At 42.0% G+C, this 14,859-nt stretch overlaps 1 protein-coding gene and 1 pseudogene across 1 annotated transcript; both read left to right on the forward strand.

The window, feature by feature from the left end:
- Positions 1-1,241: 1,241 nt before the first annotated feature.
- LOC123087783 (flap endonuclease 1-B) lies at positions 1,242-7,604 on the forward strand. Its single transcript, XM_044509890.1, has 17 exons — positions 1,242-1,406; positions 1,525-1,641; positions 2,224-2,282; positions 2,416-2,475; positions 2,573-2,626; positions 2,716-2,764; positions 2,852-2,899; positions 3,104-3,169; positions 3,772-3,822; positions 3,909-4,028; positions 4,102-4,186; positions 4,709-4,787; positions 5,517-5,625; positions 5,696-5,752; positions 5,860-5,909; positions 5,991-6,039; positions 7,131-7,604. The coding sequence occupies exons 1-17, from the start codon at positions 1,242-1,244 to the stop codon at positions 7,302-7,304; spliced, it is 1,392 nt and encodes a 463-aa protein (XP_044365825.1). The 3' UTR covers positions 7,305-7,604.
- Positions 7,605-8,790: 1,186 nt separating this feature from the next.
- Positions 8,791-10,443, forward strand: LOC123082768 (uncharacterized; annotated as a pseudogene).
- Positions 10,444-14,859: the final 4,416 nt, after the last annotated feature.

The following is a 14,859-nucleotide window of genomic DNA, read 5'->3' on the forward strand; positions in this document are numbered from 1 at the left end:
TCTTTTACATTGCGCTTCGTCAAAAATTTGGATCCACCCAAATCCCTTGTAAAATATCCTTCGTCTTCCATTATGCAATTAAACACATCAAAATCTCATAGGATTCAAATGAGCAGGACGTTGCAATCATGTGTCAAATCCTTTGTATTTAGAATTCTACAATAGACTATCCTGCAAAAAAAAAGAATTCTACAATAGACCTTTTTTCATGAAACTAATCAAGTGTATGTTTTATGGCGGCACCTTAAACATGATTAATGTGCAAACGTATTTCCTCATACACAAACAATTTTACGCTATAATACTGAAAATTGCTTTTGGATGTTGGGCTCCAATAAGCCCATTTTATTGTTTTTCTTAATATATATATTTGAAGTGTTAATTTTTGTGACTTTTTTGACATGTACATTTAAATATGATCTATGTACCTACAAACTATCATATGCTACACATTTGTAGACATGTGTGCATAAAAAAATTACATGGATTTGAAAACAGCAAACAATATGCACATTGTTTGCTTGAAAATTCATAAATGTGTCTTTTTTTACAGCTCACATGGTAGTATGTCGCAATGAGATTTTATTTTGTAAGAATTATTTGATACTTCCAAATACGAATTTTTATTTTTTGTTTTCTTAAAAAAAGTGCCCACCAGAGCTTGGGCTCTAATACGCCTCTCTCCTGTAAATAATATTTTCTGATAAACCTAGTAATTAGAATACAATACTTTGATTGTTAGAAAGTTTTCGTTGATAGATAGACGGTCACTTGTGAAATGCTAAAAAACATTCATTGTGGATGGAATGTAAGTCACATTACTACGTTTAAGTTATCTGATCTTTATCATTATTTCAGCATATAAAGGAACTCCTTTATTGCAGGGAACTTTTTTAGGGGTATAAAAGTTTTATTGCTCAAAATGCACATGATGTGGGATACAAAATGGATCATGTGATTGGACCAACCAGGCATGTCACCCCTGATCAAGAGAATGTGAAAACTTGGCTTACCTATCGGCGTCGCTATTAGCAGCTCGGCCTTCAAAGGAAGACATACAATTAAATAATTGAGACCTACTATTAATCTCCCTGATAATGTTCCCATGTGCTCCCTGACTGGGGAACTGGTAAAAGACATCCAAAGGGCATCATATCAACTCTTTTGATTGTAGGTTTTACATGGGCCGGGCCGACGAACAAGAGCTAAAATCTTCCAGGCCTATTTAGAGTGACATGCGAATGGTTCTAGCCGTCGTCTTCCTCCTGAAAAAAAAGAGAGAGGCCCAAAAAGTCTATTATCCACTTCACCGGCGGCGGGAAGAGGGTCTTGGACAAGCAGCGGCGGGAGCGGAGACGGTCGGAGGTTGCTCGCCGCCGGCCGCCGCCGAAGCAATGGGAATCAAGGTACTCTCCTCCAGTGGGTTTCTGGCTCGCCGCTCCCGTTTTCGCTCGATTGTGGGTTCTCGATGTGACGGCCTCTCCCTCCCTCACTCTCTCTCCGTCTCTGCGCCTCGCGCGCTAGGGTTTGACGAAGCTGCTGGCGGAGCACGCGCCGAGGGCCGCGGTGCAGCGGCGCGTGGAGGACTACCGGGGCCGCGTCATCGCCATCGACGCCAGCCTCAGCATCTACCAGTTCCTGGTGAGTCGCCGTCGTCCGCCGCCCCCCTCCCGCATGTTGTATTCCGTTCCGCTTGGATTCGGGTGGTGCGAGTTGTGCTGCAACCGGATTAGTTCGGAGATGCCATTCTTCCACTCCGGGGAATGGTTCTGCTTCATGCTTGCTGCCGTTGGGCGATTGATTGCGCTTGGGCTGGTTGGTTCACATGGGAGCATTGTGCGTGCCATGACGCCTGCCAAAAGCTTGAGCATATGCCAACACAATTTTCATCTGGTCTATTTTGTGTAGGAGGCAGGTGGTTGCCAGTCGCTAGCAGCAAAACTGCAATGTTGAGAGTGTAAATTAACAGATACAGTAAATTACCATGTGCAAGCTTTCCATATGTCAGTTGGCAAAATGGGATGCTTATAATACTGTTAGTTTTAGCTCTCCTTATGCTGACAAAAGGGGTTTCTTATTAGTAAAACTTACAGAATTCGCTGGTAAACAATTCCATTTGTGCTACTCCTTTGTTTATTGTATTGTAGGAGCATTTGCCAAACCATGTGGTTAGGCCATCTGCTTGCCTTATCTGCCGTATAATACTGCTTCCCATTTCTCTAGGTTGTGGTGGGAAGGAAAGGAACAGAAGTTCTTACCAATGAGGCCGGTGAAGTCACAAGGCCAGTGAAAATTGTTTGCCCATCCATTTGTTTATCTGAAATGTTGTTGAAGTCATGATGTTTATTATTTTTTCTTTGCGGGGCAAGTCATGATGTTTATTAGCTCATATGGTTTTTTATTTCTAAACTGCAGTCATCTGCAAGGCATGTTGAACCGGACTGTAAGATTGCTTGAAGCAGGAATAAAACCTGTGTAAGTTTGATCCATTTCTGTGGCCGGTTGGTCGCTGTTGATTTCTTGCTTACTGTAATTGACACCGACAGGGTTAACTGCTGAACGTTTATGCCAGGTTTGTGTTTGATGGTGAGCCACCTGACCTGAAGAAAAAGGAACTGGCTAAAAGGTATACACTGAACCATTCCATTGCTTCCATTCTTTACTCTCATTGTCTTGTCTCAACACATGCTTTGACATATGTTCACTGCTTATTAGGTCTTTGAAGAGGGATGATGCTTCGAAAGATCTTCATAGTGCTATTGAGGTGACTTGCTCCTTGCCCTCCTCCTTACTCGTCATGCTTCTGTATTTGTTGTGTTGCTGGACCTCTGAGGTGGCAATTGCATTGCAGGTTGGAGATGAAGATTCAGTTGAAAAATTTAGCAAAAGGACTGTGAAGGTAATTGTCCTACAATTTGGGGAAGGACTGAAGGAGGCAATAATTTCGTGTGTATATGTGTAGATTTAATTCGGATAAAGTACCCTAACATTCATTCTGCCAGTTTGAGCTTTGTCTGCAAACTCAGTATCATTGTCTACCATGTTCTGAAGTGGTTCCAACTTCCAAGCACATGCTAAGGTTTTTTGTTCCTTCTCTTTCCAGATCACAAAAGAACACAACGATGGCTGTAAGAGGCTGTTAAGATTGATGGGTGTCCCTATAGTTGAGGTATCATTAATGCTTTAATCCATTGGTTGCTTCAAATATTTTTGTTGTAGTCGCAGATGAGTTAGTTTCCTCATTGATGTGCTTTTTCAATGCTGAGGAGATTTAATGGAACATTCAGAATCTTTTGCATATAAAGAAGTAATCACCAGGTTTTCACTTCAGAAAAAAGAATCACCTTGCTTGGGAGGCCTTAAATCTGCCTCAAATCTAAGTTCTCTTAAGTGTAGGCTGATAATGTTTTCTCAGTCAAGTGTAGGATTCTAAGTTTTAAGCCTAGAAACTGTTCAGGCATGTTCAGCTTGCAACCTTGTCTATTCAGGTCAGCTTAGGCGTAAAAGAAAGGCTTGACCTTATCACATGAAAAAATGGGACATTGGATGCATACCACATGAGTAGTGATACCTTGGCAATCAGCAGATGTTCCCCGTGATTTAGGAAATATCACGAAAGGAAAACAAACTGGATTGGGCTCTGCTTCTCATCGAGTGAAATTCTTCTAAATGAACAGCATGCCGTACTAAGATGCAAGCATATTAGCTGGCTTTCATGAGCTTTACTGTTTTATGTATATACCTAATCACTTTGTCTGAATAATTATGCAGGCACCAGGTGAGGCAGAAGCACAGTGCGCATCACTTTGTAAGAACCATAAGGTGCATCAGACAAACGATTTTGGAACAACTCTGTATCTTTATTACCCAAGTAGCATGACTTAACTGTATTTCATTGGGAGTGCCAGGCACATGCTGTCGCTTCAGAGGATATGGACACACTGACTTTCGGTGCTCCAAGGTTTCTTCGCCATGTAACTGACCTTAGTTTTAAGAAATCTCCTGTAACAGAGTTTGAAGTGCCAAAGGTAAATTCTTCTAGTTTTTATCTAATGTTTTTTTTTCATCTGAATATCATGGCTACTCTTCACTATTTGACAGGTTTTGGAGGAACTTGGACTAACAATGGGTCAGTTCATCGACTTATGTATTCTTAGTGGATGTGACTACTGCGAGAATATTAAAGGTTTACCTGCATCATATGTTTCCTTACACACTTCTGATATTAGATTGAGTCCACAGTATGATGTAGCTCTTCATGATTTGCTTAAATAGTTGCACGGCTCTGAAAATATTAAAGCTGTTTCTCTTTATTAGTTGCTCATGTCATGCATGGACACAATATACTCAATATACACAATATACTTAAATAGTTGATTCATAATACTCCCTCTGTCCCAAAATAACTGTCGTTGATTTAGTACAACTTTGTACTAAAGTTGTACTAAATCAACAACACTTATTTTGGGACGGAGGGAGTATATTGTTTGCGTTCACCATATATGATTTAAAATGCATGCTCCTGTCAACTAAAAAGTGAATTAGTGTCAGTTGAATTTTGGTTTTGCTTATATTGCAGCGAAATTGGGTGCTGTTTATGTTGTTTCCATTTTTGAATCTTGACAAATCTTCATTATACATTAACAAAATGGGTCCAAAACCCACAACCATTTTAATGTTTGTCGGACTTTGGTCTTGGTTTGAATAGGTATTGGGGGACAAAGAGCCTTGAAACTCATACGTCAGCATGGTTGCATAGAAGAAGTTGTGCAAAATCTTCACAAGAGGTATGCTTATCCTTGCTAGTGTTTTATGTTGGCAGCAAAATATTAAGACACTCTTTTTGCAGTCCATCTATTTAACTGTGCAATCAAACTCCTCATTGAGAAAACTATGTAATTGAACACTAGGCACACATTTTGAATGATAATAATGATGTTCCAATGTTGTTTTTTCATCTGAGCATGCTAAAACACTGATAAAGCCTTTCAATGTAACCATGTGGCCACTGTGTCCATCAACATACATCCTAAACAGCTTCTGTCACCATCCTGCACTCTCGAACTACTCCTGTTGCCATTTCGTGGTGCTTCATGAGCTATGTTCTGGTGCTATGCCACTGTGGTGTTCCTGCATATGTCATGCCACCGTATTGCTCCTGTGCTGCCGTTCTCTCTGACCCTGCCTTGTGCTGTTTGCATCCAACCCCAGATTCATGGCGTCAATGGGGCTGATTTGTCCGGTATCTGGCATGTCTTGACTTTTGATGACTAGTTTGTGATGAATGCACTGTAGTTTTTTGTATAACATAACATTTCGGTGGGCAATTGTTTATTACTCTTGATGTCAAGGTGGTAGTTAATTCTCAGTTTTGTCGAGGCAATGAAATTTAAATTTTGACCAGAACTTTGAATTTCTCGGGCTTTGCAGTAGACAACTATGTCTAGTTTTGACAAGGTACTCCCAAGTAATCTAGAAATGTTAGGTTTTACTTAACACACTCATATGATCCATAGGTACACTGTTCCAGAAGATTGGCCTTACCAGGAAGTTCGGACCTTGTTTAAGCAACCTAATGTTTGTACAGAAATTCCAGATTTCCAGTGGACCTCAGCAGACAAAGAGGTTATGCTTGATAACTCATATCATACGGTCCATATTTTTCCACAAGCTGATAGTTGCTTTCTGTTTCCAGGGCCTTGTGAATTTTCTGGCATTTGAAAACAGTTTCAGTTCTGATCGAGTGGAAAAGGCATGAATGCATCTTTATTTCATCTGAGCACTCTTATTTAATCTCTTGTAATTTGAATTATAAAATTGTTGATTTGTTGACACAATGTTTGTATGTTTATTCATTAGGCAGTAGAAAAGATAAAGGCTGCTAGCGATAAATATTCCCCAGCAGGGCGGTAAGTGTAATCTGCCTTGTATCTCATGGATAAACTCATAAAGATTGATGCACCTATAAGATAATTATTTTATTGTATCAGAGCGAAGCTTTTGACACCAGTAGCTAACCTATCAGGATCTACAGAGAAGGTATGGTGCTAGTCCCCTAGACTTATTATTTGTCTCACATGGTTCAAATTGACTTCCCTTCCTTCTTAGTAGGGTAGTTTCACATTTTTTACAGAAAAAATAATGCATCATAAATCTCTCTTCTCTCTCTCTCTCTCTCATATACAATATTACATACTGCTTTAGTATCTACAGTCCGTGGAAGTTACCACTGGATGTGTCCATTATGAATGGTTTTATGAAAACATGTCGGCAAATTAGTTTGAGCAACTGCTTCATCCCTTTTTGTTTCCTTCCTTGCGGCCCATTATTATTTGCATTCAAGTGAGCCCTCTCTGTAGATGGACTCGCGGCACAGTGAAATAGGTGTTCATGAATGGGGCAAATACCGCTCAGGGTGAGCAAGCCCATGAAGATGGGATACTATAATACAGAGAAATGTACCATTAACTGAGGGTGAAAAGTTCCGATGGGAGAAGCTAAATTCTTCTTGCTTTGGTAATAAGATGTCCTTTTGAAACCGAAACCGTAATAAGTGTTGAGCCTCTTTTATCTAGTGTCCCAAACAATAATAGCCAATTCAGACTCATGTATATCTGCTAAGACACTTTAGAATTGAACAATTGATCCCGCAATTTTTGTTTTTGTTTGAACAATTGAAGGCTAACAATTAAATGCCGCACAAAGTAACAATAGTGCAGACAAAATGTATCTATCCGTGAATTGGGCTCCGCTCACACATGCGGTGTTCTTATCCACGATCCCATGTGGTTAACCTGCTGTGCACTGCCTGGCTTACCCACACAGAGGCATGCAGCCAACTCCATGACACCTCGCAGATTATTTATGCAACTTTGATGGACACAAGTTCTCAGTTGGTAGATTGTCTCTTCAGATATTTGTTTTCTTCAAGTATTCGTCATTTCTTCTGGCGTGGAGTAGCTGAGTGTTGGGTTATTACCTAATTTTCTTTCTGATTTTTCTGGGCATGTTTTGAATTTTATGTGGTTGGATAGGAATATATTGATATCCAGTCGTGTACAATTCTGAAAACCAAGAAGCACTGTAATGCTGATCCTTATCTTATCCGCTCGTATTTTACTGGATAACAGGAATCCAAGTGCGTTTTAGGTGCTTCAGGACAAGGTCTGAGGAGCAGGACTGCTATACAAGTATGCAGTAGCTCAAGCTCTGGTTTCAGATATGGTAGTTCTAGTTCAAAGCCATTGGTGCTGGGAAGGCAATCAGGAGTTCATGTGAAGCCTCCCACCTTTTCTTTCATCTAAATCTGGAGTTGCTTTGGTTCTCAAGATTACCTAGTGAAGCTGTGGCCAAGCTACAGGAAGAATAGATGGCCACTTGGAATATGTCAAGTGAATGCTATGGTTGTAATTTAGGCTTGTCTTGTAATCTAGAAAATTAGCTTCAATGCTTCAACTTATTCACTTCTAACGCTGCTTCCTGCTAGAGTGTCGCATGGTGGCCAGCAAGTATTTGGTCGCCTTTTGGCTATAATATGGAAAATTGTCAGCGAGCCGGTGTTTTCGCTGAAAAAAATATACATATACCCCTTGCATTATCCTGAACTGGAGTATATGTTTTGTTAAAATGCGTGCTATGTTGATCATATAGGTTTTCAGATTCTGCACGATCTTTTCATGGAGCAGAGGTTGTACAGTAGCCTTCCATGGTCATGATATTCAGAAAATCTGAGAAGTATCATTTGAACCGCAAAACTGGAACGTATCTTTGATGTTGGCTGTGCCATTTGGGTTATTATTGGATTCTTAACAAGTGGAGCCTTGGAAATCCTGATGACATCCGTGCCATTTGGTTATGCCACATGATATGCTCAAATATGTATTAAGTTGGAGCCTTGGAGATGTCTGATTTGCCATATCTTATATTCTTGTTCTGTCCCATTCTGTATGACTTCAACATAGGCGGCTGGGAAACAACTACACTTGGAAGGGTACCAATCACCGCCAAGTGGGTATATTCCTCATGTATGCAAAAATCCAGGGTATTTGATACAGATGCTGTAATATTCTCTGGTTCTTCCAACTCGTGCTAAATAATCTCATGCCACTTTTGTAGGAACCGGGAGGTTCTGGCTTGTGGGCACATGAGAGCCTTGAGATTTGAACACTAACCTGTTTTCTTCTGTAGGAAAGTGGCATCCTTGACCTGATGGAAAGTTGGAGACAGACATCAAATTGGCTGCGGATCATTCTGAATGCTGGATTTCATGCCATCAGTCTACCAAAGCATCTGAGCATCTGTTCTGTTCTGTATGTTACCAACTTGGCCTGCTGCTATAAATATAGCACCAAATCTACCAGGTTCAACACCATTCATTGCCTCATTGAAAGCCTTCCATTGTTTATTGTCGCAAGGTAACCGACTCTTTTGGCTTTCTGCAAGTGTTTTTATTTTCTTTATTCATATGTTCGCTGGAGCCAGTATATGTTCAGGCTAATCATGCTGGATTGAGGTGTCATGGTAGATGTATTAACACTTAGGTAATATCAGAAATTCAGAATATACCTTCCACTGGGTGTGAATAATATAGTGAGATGTACATTACAATGTCTATGTCAGATGTTAGTACCAAAGTTCAGCCATTAAAATATTTTTGCTGAGTTGTCTGATTTTAGAGCAAAGAGAATGTCTGCCGTGCTTGTTTTATACCTGGCACACTACATAATTTATTTTAGTTAATCTTCTGGGGAATATGTTATTGCTTTCTCATGAACTGCTTATTGTTCTTTCAGGTTGCTATCTGATTGTGTTATTTCATTTAGCAACTGCCTCTGCTTTTGACTGTAGAAGATGGCTGCTATTGTTGAAGTTCCCACTCCTAAGTATGAGTGCTTGCTATTTGGTATGTACCGTGCTTTTATAAATCTGAAGAGTTGTTTGTTTAAATTATTTGTTCTTATTGTTTTGTACACTCCAGTAAAAGCTGTTCACTATTTGCGACTGCAGATTTGGATGATACACTGTATCCTCTTAGTGCTGGCATCAATCTTGCTTGCCGCAAAAATATTCAAGGTGTGAATAATAAGTCATTTTTTCAGTATCTTCCTACTTTATGAATCGTTATGTTTTTATAAATGATTGGAGAGATTAACTTTGAAATTTTGGCTACCAGATTACATGTGTGACCATCTGCAAATTGAAGAAAGCCAGATTGCAGAGATGTGCCTGAAACTTTACAGGGAATATGGCAGCACAATGGCTGGTCTTAAGGTACAATTTGTATTCATTTATTGTTTTCCACGGAAGAGCTTATGTTTTCCTCCTAATCATACGTCTGTTAATTCTCTGCAGGCACTAGGTTACGAGTTTGACAACGATGAATTTCATGCAAATGTTCATGGTAGACTGCCATATGATAATCTGAGGCCTGACCCTGTTTTGAGGACCCTTCTACTTTCCATTCCGCGGAGAAAAATAGTAAGCGAATTTACCACAGTTTATTTGCTCTTGTAATTTAAAACATAACACCTTGCATTAGCAATTAATTTGGAAAAACTTGCTTGTTGTAGATATTTACAAATTCGGATAAGGTTCACGCGGAGGAGGTTCTGCGCAGGTTGGGTTTGCAGGATTGCTTTGAGGGCGTGATATGCTTTGAGACACTGAACCCACCACCAGCCATGCCGGAGGATCCTATGGCGCTCTCTGGTGAACCGTCTTCCGACGTGGATGATCTCTACGGATCGGATGGCAGACCTAAATCACCCATCCTGTGCAAACCCACCATTGAATCCATGGAAGCCGCAATTCGGATTGCAAATGTCAATCCCAACAAGACGGTATGAAACAACCCCTATTAGTACATGGCCAAGACCACCCCCTAACAACAATAACAACCTGATAGTTTTTATTTCAAAATAATCAGATCTTCTTCAATGATAGCATCCGGAACATCGCTTCAGGAAAGGCTGCGGGCTTCTACACCGTGATTGTAAGATCGCGTCACGCATAATTCCAAACTAGACGTGCTTCCACGTCCAGGGAAAATGTTACACCTGTAACTCTTGTGAATTTGCTGCAGGTTGGCAGGTCAACACTCGTTCCAGGGGCTGATCATGCACTGGAGAGCATCCACAACATCAAGGAGGCGTTGCCGAGATATGGGAAGTCCACGACTGGTCAGAATCTGATGCTGTTCCTGCTTCTGCTGCGGTAGAAACATCAGTTATTGCTTAATGTTGTGTTCCCAATGGATTGGCTACCATCGGAGAATGGAATGTTGCATCACAGGTGCCAAGCATGGACCTGTTTAACAAAGAGTAGCATTGTATTCTCGACCTTCATACGCTGATACACCTCAGAAATGCCGCCTCTCCGGTGAAGGGTGAAAAAGGTACCAGAGTATCCCCAAAAAGTACAAGAGTAAACATATATTTTCATATGGGCAATAGACTTGAATGTCAATAAACACTTTTTTGCTTGTTGCAAAACCCACTTGCTTGCATGTAATGCTATCTTGAAACAAATGCCTCAACGGTTAAAGGGAACATAGGGGTCATAGTGGCCATCTTCTCTCCATCAAGAAAAGTAAGAGGAAATTTATATCTGGTAAATCAACAGTTCGATGACCATCCAACATACTCCCTCTGTAAACTAATATATGAGCGTTTAGATCACTAGTGAGAATAGGGAATAGGTTCCAGGCTTCCAGCACGTTAAGCATGAGATGAGAAAGAGTCTACAGCTTGCATCCTCTCCACAGATAATATTCTTGCTGCACCAAGGAGCATTTCTTATCTGGAAGAAACAAAGCCCATATGATTTTAATCATGCCCGGCAACCACTCTGGAACGGCCACCTTGCATCTAGGACGTACGCCAAACCAGTTCACCATAAGTGTTATAAATAAAGCAATCAACCGAAGGATACACCAAACATATATTGCTGATTTTCGTGACACAATCTTCAATGCCACTTTGTTGAATGCCATACACCAGCTTGATGGTCATTCTTTTAAGCACCGGCGCCCATCTGAATATAGGAGTATTTGTGATGGAGTCAATCTCAGTGTCTTCTCTGAAGTTGTTGATTTCTACTTCTTCAAGAAGAGTCAAGGAGATACTTTGGCTCCTCCAGTTCTTGGGCTCATCACAAAGACAATTTTCATGAAATTTTGATGTTTGTGACTTCTAGAACATGAAAAACGTTAGAATGCATTTTGAACAAGTAAGTATGTGTAAGATATATAAGCAGCATGGAGAAATACCTGGCACCATGCTGGTAGTATAACCTTAAGCCCCTGTATAGCTGTTCGAATTGATAAGTAAATAGGCAGTTTTTCGATTAAATTAATCCATGAATAAATCATGAGCATAACATGGACAACATTGATAACACATTGATTACGATCTAACAGAGCATGTACTACGCACATAGTAGAAACATCTACACATATCGCTAGTACTGCTACAACAGAAAGAAAACACAAGAGGGATAAGCGATGTATACACTCCAATCGGCCACGCGGTGGCGGTTGCGGTGACAGCAGCCGCGGCATCCTCGGCGGCCTTCTTGTCGGCCTCAGCCTTCTCAGCGGCGGCACGGTCGGTGTCGGTCGACATGGTGATGACGAAGGTGGTGCGGACATAGATGAACAGAAGCGAGCAGTCGCGTAGTCGCTACCCAAAAACCTAATCGCCCCTCTCCCGTACAGGATCCGGAGAGGCGGGGTTTCGGAGGCCTGCTCTCCCGTCAACCGTGTACGCGGTGAACGGGATGGAGTCGCCGACGGCAGCAGCAGCAGAGGAACAACGTGGGCGTGGAAGCGGAGATGGAGATGCGTTCTGTTTTTCGCGGCGGCTAGGGTTGGCAGTGCCCCACATATATATGTGCGACCGCGCGTGGAGAGACGTGGGCTGAACCCACGTCCAAGTCGGTAGCCCATGATCCTACGTCTCAAATCGTGGCCCTACCTGTCAAAGACTCTCCGTTCCTGACCGGCAAAAAGAAGCACATAGGAGTGAGCTCGGCTCGGCTCAACCCGCGGCGCGCCGCGTCGCGTCGTGACGAGGCGTGGCGAGGCGAGCGGAGGAGGAGGAGTGTGCGAGGGCCTCATCTCTTCTCAAACTCCAATAGCACGAGGGAGAGAATCCCTTATAAACCACTCCAACTCTCCTTCTACTTCCGGGGTGGGACTAAACTTTCCACCACCTTGTTATGCCACCTACATGGGCCCTTAGAGATTAAATCTGAAATTGTCATATGGGCTCTAGGCCCATCTCATATTTCAACAATCCCCCACCAGATCTCAGGGGCCCACTTTGTCCTTTGTTCCAAACGCTGTTTTAATATACCAGCATCTCAGTGGAGACCGATTAAGGTTGAGCTCCACCTAGACCAAGTAGCTACACTCCTTCAGAACTGAACAATGGACTATGCCTTGAATTGTCAGTTTGGCGTCAAGAAGTTTCACCACAAGTCTCACTGATACGAGGCTGCCGAAGGCCGACCCCTCGGGTGGAGCATATTAGTCACACTCCTGGCCTGTTCATGAGCTTGCTAGAGATCACCCCAATCTCATAGACTGTGACCAGCAGTCGGGCTCATATAGGTGTGTTCCTCCAAAGATCGCTCTGTAGGATAGCATCTTGCTTATACATATAAGCCTTGGAACACATTAAGACAATAGTCATCCTTCCATACAATTTCCGAGAGTATTGCATCTCCAACGGAGTGGGTTAGTAAAGTTACTCCCCTCAGTTCACCACTGGCTTGTTTTCCCAGGTCCTACTTCACGGGATCTCCGATCACATAGGTTGGGTTACTACCATGGCAACTCATGTGGGTCTCATACCCATCTCCCTTGATGCGCTATCTATCACAACACGTGATAGCCCTTTAGTAAAGGGATCTGCCAGATTCTTAGCCGTTTGAATATAATCCAACGCTATCACTCCGGAGTTCCTCAATTTTCTGACAGCTTTCAATCTCATTCTTATGTGTTTGTTGGACTTCATGTTGTCCTTTGAACTCTTCACCTTGACAATAACTGTTTGATTGTCGCAGTTTATAAGGATGGCCAGAACCGGCTTATCAACCACTGGCAAGTCCATCAACAGATCTCGAAGCCATTCTACTTTGCCACCCGATGTGTCTAATGCTGTTAATTCTGCTTCCATTGTCGATCTTGTTAAGATCGTTTGGTTGCAAGATTTCCAGGAAACAGCACCACCTCCAAGAGTAAACATATACCCAGTTGTTGCCTTCATCTCATCAGCATCAGAGATCCAATTCGCATCACTATACCCTTCAAGTACCGACGGGTATCCGGTATAGTGAAGTCCATAGTTCATAGTACCTTTCAGATAGCGCATAACCCTCTCAAGAGAACGCCAATGTACATCACCCGGTTTGGAAACAAATCGGCTCAGTTTGCTAATAGCAAATGCGATGTCAGGCCTCGTTGCGCTTGCTAGATACTGGAGTGAACCAACAATCTGAGAGTATCTCAATTGATCTATAGCTGTGCCTTTAGACTTTCGAATCAGCACACTAGAATCATATGGTGTTTGAGATGGTTTGCAGTCCGAATATCCTAAGCGACTCAACACCTTCTCAACATAATGGGATTGAAGAAGTGTAATCCCACCCTCATCATCTCTCAATAGCTTGATGTTCAAGATAACATCAGCCACTCCAAGGTCCTTCATCTCAAAGTTCTGAGATAGGAAAGACTTAACCTCCTTGATCAACTTGAGATTAGTCCCAAATATCAGTATGTCATCAACATACAAACATAGTATAACTCCTTTGCCCCCACCATAGCGATAATATACACATTTGTCGGCCTCATTAACAACAAAGCCAACAGATGTCAACGTTTCATTAAACTTGCCATGCCATTGCTTAGGCGCTTGTCTCAGGCCATACAAAAATTTCACCAACTTACACACCTTTCCTTCCTGACCATCCATCACAAAGCCATCAGGCTGTTGTATATAGATTTCCTCCTTTAGCTCTCCGTTCAGAAAAGCCGTCTTAACATCCATCTGATAAATAAGAAGGCCATGCGAGGCCGCCAGCGAGAGTAATACTCGAATGGTGGTCAGTCTGGCCACAGGTGAATAAGTGTCGAAGAAATCTTCTTCTTCTTTCTGGGCGTAGCCCTTGGCCACAAGCCTAGCCTTGTACTTTTCTATCGTACCGTCGGGCCTAAACTTCTTCTTGAACACCCACTTGCATCCCAATGGTTTGCAACCATAAGAACATTCAGTAAGCTCCCAAGTCCCGTTAGCCATGATGGAATCCATATTGCTACGGACCGCATCCTTCCAGTAGTCAGCTTCTGGAGATGCATACGCTTCTGAAATAGAAGTGGGATTATCCTCCACGAGGTATATGAAGAAATCATCACCAAAGGTCTTTACAGTCCTTTGTCTCTTGCCCCTACCAAGGGTTTCCTCATTATCCTCCTCAGGATTTTCATCATGTGTTTGATTATAATATTCCATCGGAATGGCAGGTTCAGGAGTCTCCTTAAATTCCTGTCTAGAAGTGCTTTGTACATCTCTCATGGGGAAAAATGTCCTCAAAGAATGTAGCATCTTTAGACTCCATAATTGTACCGACCTTCATGTCAGGTACCTCAGATTTCACTACTAGAAATCTATAGCCAACACTATTCATAGCATAGCCCAAATTAACACAGTCCACAGTCTTTGGTCCAAGCTTACGCTTTTTGGGGATCGGCACATTAACTTTCGCCAAGCAGCCCCAAGTACGTAAGTACGAGAGTGTTGTCCTTCTCCTGGTCCACTTCTCATAAGGAGTGATCTCGTTATCCTTTGTCGGAACTTTATT

This window comes from Triticum aestivum, chromosome 4A (assembly GCF_018294505.1).
Source record: "Triticum aestivum cultivar Chinese Spring chromosome 4A, IWGSC CS RefSeq v2.1, whole genome shotgun sequence".
Classification (NCBI taxonomy): Eukaryota; Viridiplantae; Streptophyta; class Magnoliopsida; order Poales; family Poaceae; genus Triticum; species Triticum aestivum.